This window comes from Lepeophtheirus salmonis, chromosome 4 (genome assembly GCF_016086655.4).
Source record: "Lepeophtheirus salmonis chromosome 4, UVic_Lsal_1.4, whole genome shotgun sequence".
NCBI lineage: Eukaryota > Metazoa > Arthropoda > Copepoda > Siphonostomatoida > Caligidae > Lepeophtheirus > Lepeophtheirus salmonis.
The window spans coordinates 17,720,601-17,743,227 of record NC_052134.2 but is presented as its reverse complement, the minus strand read 5'-3'; the positions used below and the strand labels follow the sequence as shown (position 1 = coordinate 17,743,227).

Sequence of the window (22,627 nt, the reverse complement as noted above, 5' to 3'; positions counted from 1 at the left end):
AGCTTCTAAGTTCTGCCAGAGTCCAAAGTGAAATTACAAGTGATTACTCGGTCCTAAAGATTGGCCAGAGCCACATTTTTCTTAAATCCGAGTAGTTTAAGATCTTTAGACCTTAATATTCTTGTTGTAACTTGGTCCAGCACCGATTTTTTGTCAGAGACCTTCTTTTTTTCTTTTTTTTTTTTTTTTTGTAGATCAACCTTCATAGATTTTTTTCAAAAAAAATCTCAAAAGTACACGATGTTTTCTATAACAAATACTATTTACGCATTTTATAAATTTATTCATTCGATTATACAAGCAAATCAGTTGAGTAATACGTAATCATTCGTATAAGTAATAAGAATCCGTTTCCTCGCGTTTGTTTTATTAATATTATTATTAAGTGGACTTGTATCTTCTCTAAGATCTTTCTTCCAAAGGAAGATTGAGGGGATCACAGGAAGGTACTTCTAACTTGATCATTTATCTCCAGATATGCCCGAATTCAGAATTCCGTATTCTCCAAGAGATGAAGGGACTAAAATTCATCCGAGCTATCTCTGTTTAAACTTCGTATACTTGAAAATACACATAATGCCATGTAATAAACAATTTATCTATCAAATCGGTCTAGACCGATTTTTTTTTTTTTTTTTTTTTTTGACCTAATTAGAACAAAAGTTTCTATGAGACCGGTCCAGGCCGAGCTTTTTTAAAAATATAAAGGTCTCAGACAGTCCGTGTTTTTTACGACCGATCTCAACACTAATAAATATTCTAGAAAATATCATGTTCCCAAACTTTCAGATCGAAATTCGAAACCAAATCTACCCGGATACTTGACTGAAATTTAATGAGCATTAGGGTGTCCCAAGACATATAACGTAATCTTTTTTTCTCAAAAATTTGAAATGCAAACCTCCTTTTTTTCTATTTGATCTCAGCCACTCGAATATTTAAAAAAAATCAACTAGACAAAGATTAAAGGAGCCGACTAGAGCTTAAAGTTAATTCGATGACTTGATTGTAGGTGGGATCGGTAAATTTGAATTCAAATAAAGATTACACAAAAAGTACGTCTCATAAATGTATTTTAACTCGTTTGACTATTAGTACTTAGATGTATGTCTGTTATGTAAAACTTTGTTTTGTCTAATTTGAAGTATCTCCAAGTAATTCAGTAAGACGTGTTCAACTTTATCCGGTACGTCCTACTTTATAAAAAGTGATAATGTTGAGTTGTTCTTTCAGAATTGATAAATAATACTTTATCCATCAGAATAGTATTCCATTACTTAGTCTTTGTATATTTTGAAGATAGTGAGGTTTTACATATTACATTTTAAATTTCAAATTAGAGAAATGTGATGAACTTTTTTTGATTTTAACTTCAAAGGCAATTACATACTAGGAGCTCCAAGATAATATACAATCTGGTTGAATTTTTTATACACTATAAAAACTGTATTGATAATAAAAGAGGGACGTGGACTATGATTAGAAAATGGCCTGGCATGTAATCAAGAAGACCATATGGTGAAAGTTTCACTTATTTTCTTTTGAGATTAAAAAGGTTTCACTCCATGGAGGAAAAAATCTTGTAGCAAATATTTATCGTCCAAATAGAGACAAATCGGAATTTTACGAAGAAATATACAACATACTAAGTTATCTTGGGATCGTAAAAATAATAATTGTCGGGGATTTGAATCTATTTTTTGATACAGACTCTGACTTTATCAACTATCGAGGAGAATATAACCTAAATTCTAGGAACGTTTCGGAGATTCTGATGAAGAACTTGGGAATGCTTGATGCAATTCAATACTTGCATAAAAGGGCGACTTTTTTGATACGTTGTCAACTAAACCCAAAAAAATGAAAAACATCAAAATAGTGAATAACAGACGTTCGGACCATAAATTACTCACTTTAAGAATCTTACTTAGAAGAAGAAAAAGGAGATGGGTTCTTCTGAAGAGGATATTGAAAATACAAAATTCATAAAGATGGCTTCCCTAGAATTGGATAAGGCTAAAGATAGACTAAAAAATAATCGAAATAACGCAAACTCAAAATCAAGTCCTTGTTTAACAAGGTTAAAATAATTTCAATATAAGAAATGGAATATAAAAGAAGCAAAAGGGAAGGCAAGATTAGAAAATTAGAACCTCAGCTTCAATCCACAGAATCATATACTCAACAAATTAAGCAGACACAAAAAATCATGTTTGAATATCGGAGACTCTCTTTTAGAAAATATATACAGATTGCAGAGATAAGTGAAGATTCATATCTTGTGGAAAAGACTATATCTGCTACTGAAAAATATATATAAAAAACTCCAATAATCTCTCAGAAAAAATTAACATGGTAGAAGCTGAGAAGTTATATTGGAAGATACTCTCTGGAAAAGTACATGGTATAAGTCAGGTTTTTTCCGAGATAGATTTCAAGAAGTATATCAAAAGGTATTTCAGGGAAGATAGGTCACCGGGTCTTAGTGGGATACACTCTTTTGTTGGAATATATATCAATTAACCACGTATAGTTCGTAAATAATGTATAAGCATTTTTTGTTGATCTGAGAGAAATTTATTAAATAAGAGAATTAATTATTATTCTTGAATTTTATTATTGATTGGAAGATACCTTAACAATTTTTCTAATTTTACTAAAATTTTTTTGGGTGTGTGTAGCTGATATTTTCATGTTAATGTTACTATTAAGATTTCTACTAAATTTTTTTGCCATAATATTAAGTAATTGAATCGAATAATGATAAAATAAACTTTGTAATAGAACAATTATACCATAAATAGTTCTCAAAGTCATAAACAAGCTCACAACATAGAGTAGAAAATAGTTTTCCTAAATTTTGGCATTAAAAAAATTGAGAGCTTGATTTTTTTATTCCTTATTATAACTACATACACCACAAATACCTTGGTGATCATATTTAAACAAAAGTGTGTTGGAGAATAGAGACCACCTCTATTTATTTGTTCCTAGAGTTGATGTTTAGACTCTTTGAGACCAGATTCACTGAAAGTAACCAAGGGGAAATATTTTGAAGATACAAGAAAGTCAAAACAATCATTACATTTCAGTCTTGAAGTTTGTGACCGTGCAACATAGCCAGAAATTACATAAAGAATAGCTTCGTCACTTTTTCAAGTTCATAAGTCATCTCGTTTTCATCGATTGAAGCCAAAATTATTGTTTTGAACTTGCTGATGTCCACATCTTGAATTTCAGATCCACTTGAATGAATGTTCCTTATTTCTTGCATATTAAGCCCATCAAATTTAGCAAGTGACAGTATTACAATTTCTTTCTCATCGTCAAGTATTTGTCTTAATGAAACATAATAGTTTTCTCCAGAGAGCTGACGGTACCAGCTGAATCTGGATTCTATAAAATCACTTTATACTGGACCGAGAAGAAGGTATTTAAAGTCCCAGTCCATAAGTAGATGTTGAGCAAGCTTTATGGTTGTACTTGTAGTTTGTTTCAAGGCTGTAAAGGTTTCCATTGTAAGTCCCATTTGGTGATATTTTATGTTTCTTCCTGCCATAGAATCAACCAGGTATTGAAATTCGAAGTTCCTTTGAATTAACTCCTGCAGAAAGCGTCTTACAATTTACGATATTCCAATACTTTCTTACAACGGAGACAAAGTTTCCAGTAACTTTCCATGCAGGGTACGTTGAGGAGTAATACTGAAGAGCTGCAACTGTGCTTGCATGGAAAATTCTGTCAGCCAGTAAAATGTTGGTTTTTTCAATAAGAGTTGGATACACCGCTTTCGACATTATCTTGTGTGCAACTTTGACATTTTTATGCTTTTCCATTTCGTATAAGTCAATGATGGGTTGAAAATTTGGAGATGGGAGGTCAATATCACCGAAATTAGGTCATCTCAATATTTTTCTCCTTTGGAAACAGTTATACAAGTTTTTAAAATTATGAGTACTATCAAAGAGAAGAAAGTGGGGTAAATCTGGAGTTGCTGGATTTGGTATTTGTGGTTTCCAGGATCCATTACAAAAATGCTTGAAGTAACATTTCCTGTTAGGAGTAGCATTGTCCATAGAAACAGTTATCACATTAAACCCAATATTCAAAAGCTCTGAGTTTATCTGTTTGAGCAAGTCATAAAGTGTTCCGGAATTGAGTTTAACCATAGGATAAAGTGCAACGGTATCCCGGTAACTTGAACACGTTGATTTAATCATAAAAATAAGTAAAGTTTTTGTAATTTGACCTCCATCCTGCCCTGTTAATCTTCCTCCAAAAAAACTCCACTCTTTGTGCAGTAAAAACTTCATTGACCAAAAGCACAACTTTTTTCTCATTATCAGAGAGTGGCTTGATTCTTGTAGATAAGTACTGTATTAAGAAGATAGTCCAAAATTCATAGTAAAAGACAATGAGAGTTTTTTCAAGTGGTTTGGTGATGACAAAGTTACCCATCAGTGGACATCTGTTTATAAAGTGCAGGACTTGTATTGTGCCAAACGAGAGAGTTGCTAAATAGGTAGGAGAAAAGTGTCTGAGGTTTGGATTGGATTTTAGAAGGACGAGTTGTTCAGTGATGAACATTATTTTCTTTCGTAGCTGAGAGTTGATGTCCAATGACGAATTTTGAAGAAGCATATTCATACCATTAACTGAATTATAAATTATTTCTTACATTGAAGGAGAGCCCAGAGATTTCATATAGGCCAGTATATTTTGAAGCTTGTTTATGTAAGTAATTGTTTTTTGAATCATTTTAGGATTTACTCTGAAATTTTTGTTAAAAATTGAGAATGTAAGATCTCAATGCTTATAGTGAATTTTATTTCAAGGAATGCTTTAGATGAACCTTCCAAGAAGTAAAGTTGAATGCAGTCCTCTGTTCTCTTAGAAAATATATTTACTGGAAGTTGTTCAATGACCAATTTGGATCATAAGTCCTCTAAATTGTATACAATATCCATTTTTAATAACTTTTCTTCCGCCTGGATAAGGCATACATTTTCAGCAGGAAGCCTTGCTGATGATGAAGCAGATTCAGACTAAAATTACCTCTTTACTTATGGTTAAACAATAAATAACCCAATTTTATTAGCATTAAAGCAGGATTATTATAAGTATTGTGACAATGACATTGGAATAACCATGCAATACAACTGTTTATGTAGATGTCCCTACAAACACTAACTAAGATCCATACATAGCTACCTTCGATATAGATAATATCGATATTTTTAAACTAGAATAAAGTATTAAGCAATACGATAATCTTTTTAAAACACGAAAAAGTTTGAATACCCAAAGCTTGTTCAGATTCTGGATCTTGAATAATACAAATTTACCTATACCGGATTTGACTACTTTGGATCTGGATCCAAGACTGGTTCAATCTTTATTAAGCAATATTATAATCATTTTGAAATCTATAAAAGGTCAAGTATCCAAAGTTTGTTCGGGTCTCGGAGCTTGTCAAATAATAAAAAATTACTAATACCATTTACGTGTACTTCAGATCCGGGTCCAATACCTGTCCTACCTCTAAAGTCAGTCCACGAAAAAATACATAAAAATTCATTTCTACAATGCGTCTACATTTACAAGATTTTAAGAGTGAAGCCATCAGTGATTTTCAGATCTGCGAATAACTCATGAGGTTATAATTTGTACATTTACGCATTCAGTGCAATTATTTGCGAATAAATTGTTTGATAAGCACATAATGTTCATATAAAACTGAATACCTACATATGACGCCATAAGTGTTGTAGAGATAAGGGTTCACTTAAAGTCCTACGGCAAACGAGAAAATAAAGTTAAATAAATATGCAACAAGGAATGTAGTGAGCGAAATCCCTGAGTGTTTGTCCCCTCTTCTTCAATGTTTGTTCCTTTGACGTTTGCAAATAAAAATATTGCGTGATTAATTTATGTAGCTGAAATTATCTTATTATATATCTATCTTCAATAAGACAACATGTTTATTCATGAATTCATTATTGGTACTATCTACACCTTATACTCGTATTAGGGAAACCACATTCAATTTTTAAAAAAGAGGACTTGTTGCTCCATTAGTGACACTTTGTTCCCTCCATTATATCTTGCAACCTTTTTGCCAAAATATACATAAAAAAGGCCCAAAATCAGTAGCAGTTAAAGTTAGCTAATTCTTCTCATCTATGCATGTTAGTTATTAAATAAGAATTGTTCTCAGCTTAATAAGACACAGTTTTGGGAACATATACGCTTTTTTTTTTATTCATCTAGAAAAGTTGCATCTTACAGCTATAAATAAACATTTTAATTTTAAATTACTTTCTTTGAACAACAAAATACTACAATGCACTCCGATATACACGTTTAAAACGTTTACTAACCAATAAGCCAAGAAATAGTTTCTGAAAGTTCAAAAGCTAACCATAAATTAACAAAAAATGCTAGAATGCAAAAAAAAAAACAAGCAAACTACTATTTCAACTGGGAGACTTGAACTTTTTAAATTGCAAATAATCTTACACAAAACCATCAAGTATCTTGCTGATAGTGAAGAAGAAAATTTAATTAGATCTCTAGTAAAGTTTTACCGTTTATTCGTCTATCCAGTCATTGCTGAAAAATTTGCATTCATCTGTTCATTTTTGCCAAAACCGGGTGGCCTATTAAAATATAAACACTTTGAATTTTAAACTTCAACAAGACATAATTTATTAATTACTTATAGAATTTCAACAAAATTAATACTATAAATAAATGTGTGTCTGAGCATTTTTTTATAATTTATGTAGCTGCCCTTAGCTGCAATGATGGCTTCCAGGCGGTGGAAGAAGGACTGGGACCTGTTGTGGTTGTGGTCCTCTGTCAACGAGTCCTAGTACTGGCTGAGAGCATTTTTGAGGGTTTCAGTATTTGGATGAAGGACACTGTAGGCCTTCCCTTCGACATGTACCCAAAAGGTGTATTCGAGGGGTTTGGCATCAGGGCTATAGGGGGACAAAAGTGTCAAAAAAAGAGTTCAAAATAACTCAAAGGACTCATTCAAAAACAGAATTGCAACGGAAGAGATGAGTTTATTTTATTGCTGGTGTCAAAAATGGCCTTTCCACCCTGACCTGGCTCTTTCCACCCAATTTTATGATAGACAGTCTGGTGGGAAACTTGATTTTAGCTATGGTGCTGCGATAAAATATGTCTTTATAGAACAATAAAATAGGAACGAAGAATTTAACGTAGTTCAAAGTATTTATTCCGTTAAAAAACTCAAAAATAAATCGAAAGCATGAGCAAAACTTATTTTCCGTAAAACATCGTAACCTATGGGATTATGATCTTTCAAGACAATTTCAAAAAATTTCATTTATGAACTACTCCTTAACATGTAGTTACTTAAAAAAACAAGCATTATCTGTATACCTACATATTTTAAAACATACTTAAAAAATTTATTATTTTAACAGACTATTTGAATAAACACAAATATAAGGACCTCAAGTACCCTTTATTATTTTCTACCATATTTAAACACAAGGTTGGACGTAGTATCAGTGGATTTGATGATGAGATGCCTCCCCCTAATAGACTCGTGAAGATCTCACCAACTTATAATTTTCTTCGACTACGAATGTAGACTACCAATACTGATCGAATGCAAAAATTAACGGAAGAAAATATTTCTAAAATCTTGATTTTTTGATATAAATTGGCAAAATTTATGAATAAATTATGATAAATATAAAACAATACTAATTACTTTAAATTATTCTTATAAAATTGTATTTTTCTTTATATACAAATTGCTCAGTTTTGATATATTGGGTTCTCATTTTGCAAAAATTTCACACTCTTTTTTAGCTCAATTTACCCCAAAAAATTGCTAAAAAATCTTTAGTCCAATTCAAAAGTTCAAAATTGTCCCAGTCATTTCTTATTTTTTGTTCAATTTTTAATAAGTAACCATGATATTAACTACCTCTAGAGTAAGTATTTTTGCCTATCTTTGGTGTAAAGTGTTTTGAAAATCCATAATGAAATAAATATTTATTAATTTAAATTTAATTATGATAGTATTACTGTACTCATGTTATTTTAAGTTCATTATTATGGCAGTAATTTAATTTATCCATTTGATAATATGTAATTTTTATAACATAAGACAACTTATCCACACTATACGTAATCGAGATTTGAAAAAAGTTGAAAATCCATGTATAAATTGTATAGAAAAGGTTGCAAACCGTATGATGGATTTTTTTTTATGCATATAAAATTTACATTAAAAAATAATAATTTAATACAATTTTGGAACAAGGTTTTATAATTTTTTTTAGTACAATATTTATATTATGTTTTATTTTTTAAGTTAATAATTAATGAAATAAAGCAAGGCAATTACCTCACTCTAGCGCACCCTCTGTTACGCTTATGCTGATCGGGCCACATGTCATCTTTTCTGAAAATATAACTAGGGTAATTTTATGTAGAGCACTAATCATTTTGCATCTTCCCTCCAAACAAGCCCTTCCTTTGATAGCCCTAAAGTATTAAACCAAGTAATGCATCGAGGTCCAACTTCATAATTATCTGAAAAATGTTTTGGTCAAAATTTACTTTTTTTGTCCACTAGAGGCAGTATTTTGTTATTATTTCTACCTATAAGAGTGTAGTAAATACCTAGAAACTAGAATAAATATAGCTAGAGTTTAATTATTTTAGTGATAAGATTAATGTATCGGACTCTTTAGAGAATAGTCTAAAAATTGGGAAAGGAGGTTTGTCTCGTTTCCTTCGTGAGTTGTCCTTTGTACACCCAAAAAGGAGTATGGGGCACTCCTCTCCTAATAAACAAAGGCATTGACCAGGTTATTTCCATCATATTTGGTCCAATTAACCGGTGGTTTCTTCCCCTGAAAATACCCTGCCCTTATTAAGAAAGAAACCCCCTCTCATTAGGCTTCAAACTTCCATCTTTAAATCCTTGAATGTTCGTTTTTTCAGACGAAAAAGAAGGGAAATGGTGGCACAAAAATGAAAAAGAAATGTGGAGGTCAAAATTCACTTATCTAAAGGGAGTTACGAAGGAATTGGGGCCTTAATAACATAAAGGATGTTTTTGTATATCCATAACTATAATCAGGTTCCGGTTTAAACTCAAAGGATATAGTTGAAAACATAAGATAAATAACAGAGTGACATCATAAAAAAGCGACATCTTGTGAAAAATATTGAAAATATTCACCATACTATTTCCTCAAGTTAACAGTTGTGTTGGGCAACGAGTTTTAAATACTTTAGATCACCCCAGTGTAGCCTATTCAAATTTAAGATTTCTAGATTTTTTACGTACTTATGTACATATATTATACAAATCCTTATGATTGTTTTGCCATAGGGGAGAAATAAAGATATATACTTTATTCATACTTTTATCAAGCGTAACGGAACAGATTCTATAATATCTCGGTTTTTAGTATAGTATTTTGTTTTTATCTTGCGTATAGGATGTGCTAATCTATCTACAGTTTTATACCCAACACTTTTTACTCCCATTAGTAATTCGTATGATCTAGAATAAATAACACACTCCCTACATAAAGTCATATCTGTTCATTCATTTATTTTCTTCCATGAAGTCTCCTCAAGTTATAGACGACAATTTGGGATATTAACTTAACGGTCTCTTCGAAGTACCATAAATCACATATATTAAGGTGAGCAATAGTCCCCTCCGCTAAGGTGTGTCCTTTTTATGTCTTGTCCAGAGAAGTAGTTGACATTTTTATATATTTATGAAATCCCCAGCTTTATGAGTGAAACGAACAAATAAAAATCATTGTAAAACTAATAATAATGAAAAACCAACACGTTGTGCACTTTTGTGTATTTTGTGCAACTTAAATAGTAAAATAGACAACGCGATTTTGGCTTAGGCAGTCGGGTGAACTACTTGATTTGTCAAAAAACTCCGAAATCGTGTCAAGCAGGATGGTGAAGATTATTTCCCGGAAAATATCAAAAAATGATAATTATCCCGGCCAATCGATGAATGCAATCGCTGGCAGCATAGACAGTTCCTTTCAACTTTCCTTTGTTTCATCAATGAAGACCTAATGTACCACAGTTATACATGTGTCAAGGGACAGCTTCTAACACCATAAAACAGGGGAAAAGGTTTACCCGAACCAAAATCTTGACCAAGCTAAAACAGAATCATCCTGTAAAGGATCTTGCCTGGCAAGAACAATTTCTATCAAACCCAGAAATATAACTCGAGGAACAATAGGTGGTTGGCAAAAATTTCTTATAACGTCCCTAGAATATTGAAGGCCAAGAACCCAGAGCAAGTTATGGTTCCTGGCTTTGTTAGCAGCGAAGTTCAAGTTATGACGCCTTTCATCTTAAAGTAGGGACCGAAGGTCTACATCAGTGTTCTACTCTCCAAAGTCTTTCCCTGGATCCGCAACATCACAAAAGTCCGACCTTGGATTTGACAGTAAGACAGTGCAACCTTTCATACCAGCAAAATAACGCTCGAATTTCACGATTCTGAGAATGTGATCTACGTCTCGCCGATTTCTTTGCCTTCTAACTCGCTGCAATTGAACCCTTTAGAATATTTTGTCTAGGGCACTATTGAACTATTTCCAATGCAGGTACACACAACACTACAAGAGAGTGAACCGGAGAGCTAGGATAAGGAAGGCTTTCCGTACTTTAACCAGTGGGTGTGTCAAGAAGGCAGAGGGAAGTTTCCGGGACATTATGAACGTGTTGTCCGAGCTAACGGCGATTTTATTGATTGAATCCCAAATTGATCTTACAATATTGATTTTTTGGGAAAATTTTAATAAAATCGCTTTAGAAATAAAGTAACTTAGAAATTCCACTTATAACTGTAATCAACAACGAATTACAATAATAAATAAGATATTTTTTTATGTTCATGAACCCAATCTGGGATCGACGTTGCTCAACGGACAACGCGCTCGTGAGAAATTTTTCTCATGAACTCATCCATAGAGAAAGAAATGTACTTCATGTATATGGATTTCTCATAAGATTCCTAGGTCAAATGGAGTAAATGTAATACTATAATGTTTGCTTAATCAGTGCAACTCCATCTGACCAATTAAAGGAATATTTAAAAATAAAATAAAAAATCAATGTGGTCACCCTACAATTTGAAGAATGTTTGGAAGAAGAGCAGCTTAGCAGCCATGACGTTTTGTTAAATTAGCTGCGAACAGCTATGAGACGAAGAAAATAAACTCAAATCCCACTCTGTATCTAGCAATGATTTAGCAGGAATTATAGCAATGTCGATCCTCAATTCTATTCTAAGTTTTACAAGGACTTACACTTGTTGAATGTATAACTCCACAGGAAATCCTCAGAGTTACTCTTCGTCTTCAACCATTAGTGATTATGTCATACTCATTGTTTTATCTTTTCAAGAATAAAAGAATAATGATGGAAGCTTTCGAAAATAAAGAAATCTTTTTAAGTAGCAATTACAAAAAGAGCGTGTTCTTCAATTTTCATATTTTTAACCTCTGAATATAATATAAATTATTTTTTTTGGAAGGATGGGATAGGGGCTTATCTGCCCCTTCTTTACAAACGCTTCTGAATAGGGACTTATGACTAGAAATGATAGCTTTGTAGGGAACGGGTATACTGTTAAATTGAATTTCAGCTAATAGTCTATCTCTTTTCAATGAATAAACATATGTATACATCGAATACAAATACTTTTCAGTTGTTTTTTGTCTTTTTTTATATATATATATTCCTCTTTGGAAGTAGAGGCGTGAAAAGGAAGACAAATAAGTAGGGATGGGCATTGCACATTGCAGAGGAGAAGGCAGGAGCTATATTTATGGTACTACTGAATTAAGACCCCTTTTAACATGTATATTCGTTTATAGTGGACATTTATGAAAGTTTTGAATGAATGGTTTAATAGTGCATTATTAATTCGATTAGGCAGATTTCTTTTATTATGGACAGATTTTGTTGGTCCTTTTGTGATCTACTGAAACAATATATTTTTAAATAGCCTTTATTAGATAAACAAAAGGGAAAATAGAGTATTTTAGTGTATCACGTCGAGTTTTTTTATCCATTTGCATCCTTGACAATGTCAAAAGGGAGAGGAAAAATAATTAAAAAATATACAGTATTTCCAAAAATTGACGATAGTTTTTTTAAAAAAATCATGAAATAGCATCCTCTTCAAAGGAGGTCCAGTTTCTTCAGTACGAGACAAAGTTGACATCATCCTTGCTGAGGATCTCCGTTACGAACTACTCGGCCGTCACAGTTTAGTTTCGTGGAATCAGGTTAAGATTTGACACTGCCAGAGAAAATTTCACAGTTGGAGTGGGTTCCACATCTCCCTTATCTTTTGCCCAACCCCGATCTGTATGTTGATTTGGGGCATGAAATAGCTCAAATAGACTTTCATCGCTGAAGAGGATACATTTCCAGTCATCTACAGTCCAGTGTTTCCGCTCATGACAGAATGGAAGCCGGACCTTCCTTTGATTGTCTGAAAGTTTGGAGTGCAGACGAAGTTTGTATGGCAATGCATTCAAAGAGTGTATCAGGTAGTTGGGGACAGATGACTTGGATATTGAATAGCCCTTTGAAGTCTAGTCTATCTTGCTGAAAGTTTTCTTGTGGATTGCCTCTTTCTGGTCAAAGATTTGAAATCACCAGTTTGGGAACTTTGCTAATTTTTTTCTTCCTTCCTCGACCCTTCTGATTTGCAAGGGTTTGTCAATCCTTCCTTTTCTTATACCAATTCTCAATGGTCTTGAGAGGAATCTGTAACCTTTGAGGAACATCTTTCTGGCTTGATCCACCCTCTATCATGCCAACAGCCTTGGCCCTGGTCTCCAAAGAGTGCTCTCTCACCATTTCGGATATTGAATTTCAACTAACATCCTGTGGTTTTTTCTGAGGCCTTTTATGTGATTTATGATGCAATTATCGAAAATTATTGCATCAGAAAAATTCAATATTGCCTAATGATTGTATCAGCCAAATTTCATTTTATTCCGACCAAAAGTATTTTAATTTTTTACTACAAAACGGATACCCCCATCAATTTTTGGACATACTATATATGTTAGCTAGCTTTTCTTTATATAAATCAAGGGCCTTCGTTTAGAGATTCGTGTCATTTTATACTCAGTCATTGCTAAGATTATTATTTCAATGTTTACAATAATTAATAGCCATTCTTTAAATTATTTTGGCTTTCAAGGTTGAGAGAAGATAAAAAAGCTCGACGTGTAAAGAATATAACCTGACATAGAGATAGGTTTAGTTTGCATACGGTTTTGCCTTAGTATATCAAACTCTGCCTATTGCTCTGGAGTGTAATAAATTTGAATAAAGAGAGTATACGCCTTGTCAACAAATAGGCTCTCGTAGTAAGGTGCATGAATTTTAATCCACTTGTGCTACTAGCACATACATCAAGAAAGAAACTGTCTTTACATCATTCATATTTATAATTTCCCCTTTTGATACTATATTTTCGACATTAGTTACATAGAAGAATTGACCTCACTCAACGGTGAGTCATCCCTTTTTTTCGAAACTTATTAAATTCATATTATATGAATTAATGCGATATCTAATCTAACATTGATAGGAGTTGAAGTCGAAGCGATTACAACTGACACAACTTACTAACAGATCTACATATGACATAGGTGTTTACACATGATAAATAACATGAAAGAGTAAAGAAAGAACAAAAGTGATTCTTTGCTTGAGTGGGAGAGTGATATAATCCAAATTTTAGAGCCTTTTCTCAAGTTGATTTGCATAAATTATGGGGAAAAGAAAGCCTTATCTTTGGGTAAGTAGAATTATTCTTCAGATTTGTAGAAATGCCTCTCTTTGACAATCAGGCGTGATTGACTAAATACAGATTTTGTGGATATTAGGCATTGATGTACGTATTTTTTAAATATGAATATAGTTTTACATCTGTAACGCATTAACATAAAAAACAATCTTGAACAACAGTCAAAAAAAGAAAAAAATCCCAATTTATTTATTCACCTTGTATTTAAATATAGGCTAATATTTCATAGACATATTGGAGCCAAATGGAGCTTCATGTTGATCGGTCACATCTAGTTTTAGAGTAATATACAGCCACATATAAAATTTGGCAATAAAAATTCAAATTTTTGAGCAATATTTTAATTACTCATAACTCAAAAATTACACGTTCAACCCCTTTTTGGTAAACATTATTTGAAAGATTGTAAAATTATCTAAAATACTTCAACATCACCAAATGAGCGCATTTAGGGCTATAATTAAAAGAACACTAAAAAGTAGGTTAGAAAAAAAGTATTTTTAAAAGAATTTCTTTATTTTTTGAAGAGAAAAATGATGAAGTTTATCATTGACAAGTATTTATTCTTTTGAAGATTAGTTAAAAAGAATTTATTGACGAAAAGGTTTGAAAAAATCTCTCTATATTAAGAAAAAAAACAATGTTCGTATATTTCTTTACAAAAGACTCATTTTGTAACAACGAGCGTGTGTAGCTAAAGCTCCGCGTGTCATTTAAAAAATATGGTAGTACATATATAAAAGGATTGTAAACCCTAAGCATTTTTAATGTTCTAATTTTGTTGTTGGCAACCTCAACAATATTTTTTTCTTTTTCAAACTCTTATCAATTATTCATTCATTCATACTTTGGGAGAACATCTAAGTATGGAAGTAAGTACGTGTAAGTGTTTCGTCCATTTTTGGCTTTGTACTCAAATCTATGGGATGAGTTAAGATATCCAAGAATTTTAGCTGGCGATTAGAAACTTTATTTGATTTAAGCGACTTATAGGTATTGGCTCCAATATAATCTGTTAATTTCTTATTATATAATAGTGACAATCAATTTGAACAACTTTTAATTAAAAATTTTGCAGTGACTCTAAAGGGTGACTAAGAATACTTGCTTGATTGAATTCGACGATAATTCCTCGATTAATACAAATGTAATTTACATTTTTTTTTAAAGAAGAATCCTTCTAGCTTGCTTTTGTATTGACAGACCACAAATGATATGGGCTGTTCAACATGTAAGCGATGCCTTTATTTTTTATACTGCTTTAAATGTAGTATGTAAAAACACTCTCTCTTCCTCTCTGCCTCCAAGTAGGGAGCTTAATATTATCAAATTTTATTTCCAATGCTGTATAAATATACATAAAAACACAACTAGGAATACAATGTATAAATCAAATCGAGTCGACTCAAGTAAACAGTTGGCAATTTTGTCCTACACATTATTCAAAGTTGAAATATGATGATTTCTAACAGTTTATTTTCAAAAGTGATGGCAATTACATTATTAAATTAGCTTTTATTTTTAAAGTTTTGGTGTGGATCTTTTAATTGATTGGTAGTAATATTAGGTATCAATAAGCAAATTCAATGTCTTAATTGGATTAGTACTCACTATGAAGAGAATGTCAATTAAGAATCTTCTTTTGGGGCAATCCCAATCGGAAGTCCCCGTATTGTCTAAAGTAAGTTCATCATTTGAATGTAAACGTATATATATATTAAACACTAATCAGGCCCGCAATCAGCGGGGCTTATGCCAAAATATTTTTTTCAGAAGGTGTACTTATAGGCTTAGTAATGCAGAGTCATTCTTAATTAATGTTGTGTCAGTTTGAAGTCTGAAGTCCCGTCCAGTTCAGTCTCGGTCCGGTCCTGAGAACTTATAAAGTTCAGTCCTTGATGACGTCACTCAACTTTATTTCTTCTTTTTAATCAGTTCTAGTACTTACAGTCTGAAGGACCGAGAGTCTTAAGAACCGGCCCCAAGGACGGATAGAATCGGTTTTAAGACTGGACTGGACCGAATAAATAAGGACTGACTTAATACGTTCAATAATCATTCAAGTCAGACCATGATTTTTTTCAATGGTTGTAAGACCTAACCATTGAGTCCTAGAGAACTGAAATAATCAAGAATAATATTTATTCCCGCATGAGAGAAGGAAAGAGCACCAAGCTAAGCTGCATGAATAATTATTTCATTTGTCTAGAATTTCGTAGCTCTAGTTGATTCGATACAAGTTATTGGGTCTGGACCACTCTCATAGTAAAGTTCGTGTGACCCATAACATAGTTGACAACATACTGAGAATAAGTTATTCTCCTGAAATCAGTGTAGATTGTTCGAATGCCGATGGCTCCTAGAGAAGGAAATAAGAAAATTCGGTATGGGTCCAAGCCTCAATACTAGTATATGTACACCCATGTACTTTTCCCAATGCTACTCTAAATAACCATATAAATACAGAATCAATATATTTTCTACATCCCCTATATGCACACATAAAAGTTTGTATATTGATCCCTACATTTCCCAGTAGTAGGTGAGACTCCGTAAGCACATCACTTTTGACAGTTGTAATTGACTTGTGTATGTATATAGATTGTCGGTTGATTAAAACATGGAAGATCCATCGGAGGAGAGCCTCGCCGAGAGGATAAGGAGTTTTCATGACGGGGTAGGAAGTTTTTCATAGCATAGAGAAATAATAAATTAACAGTCCCATGCGTGTATATACATAAAATAAACCTACATTAGAGTGATTCCTATTTTTCAAATGAAATAGTATCCAGTTGTATATATTAAATATAAGAATATGGTTAGACCCAGAATCACAAAAATTGTTTGTATTTTCGTTCAAAGTCTTTTCAAAAATTACGAGGTCTACTTAAAAGATTTTAGCATATTATATAATATGAGGCTGTGTTAATAGATTGACTTTAGATGTATTCCAAAACCAAGGTTAATAGAAATACAAGGTTAGCCCATTATGTAATCGGCCTTGCTGGCATTTTCAATTTGATGTATCGTATCGACTGTTTGCCAAGATAGACAGATTTTGACAAAACACGCAACCAATCACAGTCTATGACGTCATAAATGCTATAGTTTTCCATTTGATGTCTCGAACAGACTACTGGGCAAGAAAGACAAATTTAGACAAAACACAGATCCACTCATACACTATGACGTTAATATTAAAAAGGTTGGTGGAAGTGTATTTCTATTATCCTTGACCTGAACAATATTTAACTATTTTAATGTAAGAAGGCAAGTTAGTCAGTGTAAAAGGATCACATAAATGATCAAATAACCAAAGATATCAGAAGGTTTTGGTCATTAATTTTGTTTCAATTTGATTTGAACCACGCGAAATACTTTTTTTTTTATAGAGACATTCCCAAAATTTATTGATTATCCATTTGTTTTGTTGACTGTTTGTATTTATTCTGTTCAGGGCACATCTAAAATGAATATATTCGGGCAACCTCTATACTAAAATTATCCAAAATCTTTTAAATGGTACTGGTGAGTTTTGGAAAGACTTAGAGTGAAGGCAAAACTATTTTTTTAATCCTGTGATTTGTCACATTTCTACTTTAAATGTGCATCTTCATCCTATATTATATTGCAAAAATAGGGGTCACTCTAATATACAATATTGTAGTGTTATAAAGTTACGCGTGTGTACTGAACAGCTAAACAACAAACAAGTATAATAATGACTCACACTCTCTCTCTTACTACTAATGACTGATGATGAATAAAACATCCTGATGAATTTAATGTGAATAATAAATAATAATTTATGTATCTTAATTCTTAATACATAGGACCTATGTTTCAAATAAGTAAACTGAAGGAACATACATATACTGTATGTAAATCATCATCTAAGAGAAGAAGTTGAGGTAATTGTAATGAAAATTGTTATATGTACATAGAATATACAGCAATGTCGTGCTATACGAGTTTATCCAGCGCTCCTGGACGGAGCTCGTAAAATCAAAGTCATTTATCACATACAAAATAACTTCTTCTTTTTTAAATCGTACTTAAAGTGGCTGTCATGTCACGTTCAGCCTAGCTCTTGTCTGGAGTTCCCGTGCTACATATAATTTTTTTTAAAGGTCATTCTAAAATTCTTTAAAAAAATGTCATTCTATAAATATGACTAAAAATTGAATTCAACAGACAACTTTTAAAAAAATTCAAATTAAAAAAAAAAAAAAAGGATAATAAAAATGGTATTACAAAATTTATATTTTCCTTACGTCTCATTGACGCTAAAACCGACTCTGGTCATAATCCCAACTCTCAATTAGCTCGTATCTATAAAAAAAAAAACTCGTATTTCAAGGCAGATTTTTAGTTTGTTGAGGGACTCGTATCTCGGGGTATCACTGTGTATACTCGACTTATAACTATATAATATTTTGTTGTACACTTGACAAAGAATCTCCTCAATTGAGGAGACATCAAAATTAAAATAACATTCATTAGGGACTTGAACGTGCAACAAAGCCTTATTTTTGTGTGAATAATTAATCAACATTGTTTAAAGTAGTGGCATTCTTTTTAGAATGAGCAGATGCATCTTAGATCTTGAATAGGTACTTTTTATATATACTTACTTTATTGAGATGTTATTCTTTAGAGAAAGGACGTCAAATCACTTGAATTTTTTAAAAACTTGATTCACTTTAAAGTATTATAATAATAATTATTATTTTTATTTTTTTCAGACCAAAATTCTTGGTACTTCAAAAGAGACACCAAAGGATTCTGAAGACAAAATTAAAGAAGGGCATGAGAAGAGTAAGAATGAAGAATTATTGGAGGACGGAGTAGATAATTCTCCTTTGATAGATAAAGATGAGACGACCCCATCTAAGAAGGAGGAAGAAGAACAAGAGCCCCTTATCAAGGAAGGAGTTCAAGAACTAAGCTTCGAACCCAGTGTACCTACAGAACCAATCGTTTGTGAAAATATTAAAGAGTCTCCTACAGAGACTGGTGATGATATGACTTTCTTTAATAAGGAAAAAAGTACATCCAAGGAGAGTAATATGGAAGAGAAATCATCTTCTATGGAAGGGAAAGAGGCAGTTTCGAACGAGAATACAATAAACTCAGAAGATGTTATTTTATCGGTAAGCAAATAAAGTGTTTCCATGCGACATCAGCATTGTTGATGTTGGCCATTTAAGGAACTAATACATCCAAGTTTTATAAAAATAAATAACCTTTTTTTATTCATACTAAGGAAAGTAGTTAACTATTTATTGTCAAAAATTTAATTTTTCAGATATTTTCCAAAAAAAATTAATTTTCAGATATTTTCCCAAATATTTTAATTTTCAGATATTTTCTAACAAATTTGAAATTTAATTTTTCAAATTTTTAATGAATAGCAACGGATTTTCGGAATCTTTCTCAAAAAAAAATCCTAAAACCTATCCGCCCCCCCCCAATAAAAAAAATATATATATATATAATTCATTGGACGCTCCTGAAAATCTATACTATTGTCTTTTTTTATTATATATCTGACCCTGAACGTGTTAAAAATATGTTATTACATCTGTATAGGTAAAATATTATTTCCATATTGTAGATAAAAATTGACAATTACAAAGGAAAGAAAAAGATACTTTTCTCTAATTATCTATTTTTCTCCTCCTTAATCAATCTAAAAATTGTACAAATTCAAACATTTCATAGAGATTTTCAGTCATATTACTTTGATCTAATTTAATTATTACTGTTTATGATTGGCAACAGGTAGTATTTTATGAATATATATATATATATATTCATAAACTCGTTTGACGGAAATAAATATAGATATATTGGGAGTTTGTCCCTTTTTTATGTAGTAAAAATATCAACTTTGAAGGCCAAAAATGTGGTCTCTCTCAATTGTGATGTTATTTATGACATTATTATATACGCTCTATACAAGTATATTTAAAAAAGTTATGAATTTAATCAATCATGGAAAATAGTAAATGTAAATAGTGCTTTGGACTTCAGAGGGAGTGTTAATTCATAAAAATGCTGTCATTCCAATTATCAATGTCTAATGAACTAAATGTTTTGTAATAACTGTGTTTACAATGTAGACATATTTAATTTTATCGTACTTTCATCCTATGAGTCTGAAATAGAACATTTGATTTTGCAAATTGGTTTTAGTATCTGTTAACATACGGCAAATTTTATTCAAAATTTATATATATTTCTCAAACTCTGTGTAAATAATGGCTGTTGATATTAATTTGTTAGAATAAAGTTGAATTCAATTAGTATACGATAATACAACTTTGTCACATACATATCAGAAGAAACTTATCTTGCCTAAATTGAGACCATCTATCCGTTCAAACAGCATATTACCTGTATTAACTTGTCTGACAGAACAATTTGCCAGTTCCGGATGGTCGGACTTGGGTTAATGAGAAGCCCTGGAGGTCTGGTTACAGGACTGATTAAATACATGGAAGAAATTATGCTGATTCATATAATAATTAATTAGCATAAAAATATAATTTTTCCAAATTGAATGAAATTTTATGTGTTGAATATGTTCAAAATTGGGTATAATCTACAGTTGACACTTTTGAGGAAATCAGAGAATATAAAAAATGACCACTCCCCATTTCATGTCTACTTTTTTCCTTAAGTCATTTCAGAAACACCAACTAATTTTAAAAATATTTTCATTACTTTAGACAGAAGAACGTAAGAAGATATTGAGAAAGTATCATTTCTTTAAAATAGATGTGGTGATGCTATCCGGACAAAATTTACTTGCCATGGATCGGAGGGGTAATTAATTAGTAATACCTATGATTGAGAGGGATTACTTTACACAAGTTTCGTTTTAAGGCACAAGCGACCCCTATGTAAGGTGCATTCAAGGGGCAGAGCGTCTTTTTCAGACCAAATACATTGCAAAGACTGTGAATCCGGAATGGAACGAAACCTTTATTTGTCATACAGACAATCCATTTAAGCCACTAATGTTACAAGTAATAACTTTTTACAAATTTTCACGAATAAACGAACCTTACTCGAATTTGGTATGTCGTATCATTCTCCAATGCAAAAATGAAATGTTGGATCCGTAAATGAATCCAACTTTGAATTCTGAGGTCTTAAAGATGAAAAAATTAACATTTGGCTAAATTTTTGATCTGTGATGTGCATATACCAGGGAGGAAAAAAAAGGAGTATTATATATCATTAAAAACTATTCAATTGCTTTGAAAAACTTATTTGACGAATGTGTTTCGTAGCCAATTAATATTTTTTCAATTGTGCATAATTCTTTTTGTGCTCTCACTGCTTTGGCTCCCGACATATCACTAATCAAGACTAATCATCACTCATCTTTAAAACCTCAAAAATTCAGTGTTGCCTTGATAGATCCAACATTTTATTTATGAGTAAAACTACTATTCATGATGTCAGAAACCAAATCCGTCGTGAAAATTTGTCAGTGAATGATTCTTATATAAATATTAATTTGGCTTTATTTAGGTTTATGATCACGACGTGGTCGGCAGTGATCAATTCATGGGTGAAGCAAAAGTTGACCTCACTAATCTACAAATCAAGCATCCTCTGGATCTTACACTTCCTCTGAAGGATGGAAGTAATGAAGATTTAATTAAGAAAAATAAAAAGAGGAAACCCTTAGGATCAATTGTATTGAACTTAGTCATGTGCCCGTTGACAAAAGAAGAGATGAATGAAGTAGGTTTCGGTTTTTTTGATTTTTTTTCTAAAATATTTTTATAAATTTACTCATTTTGTAAATAGACAAATGAGGGGAATAATAAACTATCAACTCTTATTAAGTCAGTCGGCTCAATGTCCATGTTTCCGTACGTCTTAATTATTCCAATCTGGGGTTTTGTGTCCATTCTTAGATAATATATAGTGTAGGGTCGGATGGAGTGTGGTCAAATTCCTATATTGTTGCATGTGGAGGCTGGGTCCAAAAAGTTGGGTGAACTTTTCAAATATTTCATGTTGAATTGTTAGCACTACTGGTTTAAACTATCAATTCCACGTAGGCAGCATTAATTTGGAAAGAAATTCAATGACAGAAAAATGTCAAGTACATTCATTTAAATACTTTTAACTTTTTATACTAAAGTTAATTCTGTTTAGGCCAACCCTTCAGTCTAGAACAGGGATGGGCAACATCCATCATAAAGAGGGACAATTTTTTTAGCACTATCATTGGAGAATCACATGACCACGCACTTCAAATAATTTGATATGACAGACGCTACCAATGATTATCAATAAGAACACGTAATATATGTATTGAAATCTGTATGTTTATTGCATCAACATGTAACTATTTTCTGCATATAAATGTATTTTTACATGTCCTTAATAAGCAACAAAGACACAACATTTGCTTAAAAAAAGTGAAAAAGGAATTTTAACCCCTTCATATTAAAAAGTTTCTTAAAAAAAACTTAGTTCAAATAGTTCACATTAATTAAACCTAATGAGAAAGCTGGGGTTTAGCCTGCTGACTCAAAATGGATTGCATGTCAATTTTCGTGGTCCCAATGAGCATAAAATGAAACAAGGTATCATCGGTGTTTCTCTCTTTGGGTTTTATGTACTTCATGAGTGGGCCGCACTGAGTGTACCCCCAGTTGTCCATCCCTGGTCTAGAGGTCCTTTTAAAAATATGAATTATTGTTAATGCTTTACAATGAG

At 31.9% G+C, this 22,627-nt stretch overlaps 1 protein-coding gene across 10 annotated transcripts in view; it reads left to right on the top strand.

Annotated features, from left to right (window-relative positions):
• Window positions 1–22,627, top strand: part of LOC121116943 (multiple C2 and transmembrane domain-containing protein) — a 41,789-nt gene that overhangs the window by 7,793 nt on the left and 11,369 nt on the right. For 2 of the 10 annotated variants that reach the window (XM_071887679.1, XM_040711263.2), the window contains exons 1-5: window positions 13,552–13,870; window positions 18,625–19,032; window positions 20,614–20,710; window positions 20,771–20,913; window positions 21,425–21,640. In XM_071887679.1, coding sequence (XP_071743780.1) covers window positions 13,844–13,870; window positions 18,625–19,032; window positions 20,614–20,710; window positions 20,771–20,913; window positions 21,425–21,640 — 891 coding nt within the window. In that variant the 5' untranslated portion in view covers window positions 13,552–13,843. Of the gene's footprint in view, window positions 1–9,547; window positions 9,708–13,551; window positions 13,871–15,255; window positions 15,561–16,447; window positions 16,557–18,324; window positions 18,493–18,624; window positions 19,033–20,613; window positions 20,711–20,770; window positions 20,914–21,424; window positions 21,641–22,627 lie in introns of those variants that run through there. The other 8 variants (XM_040711265.2, XM_040711260.2, XM_071887680.1 and 5 more) reach the window with 6 other exon arrangements.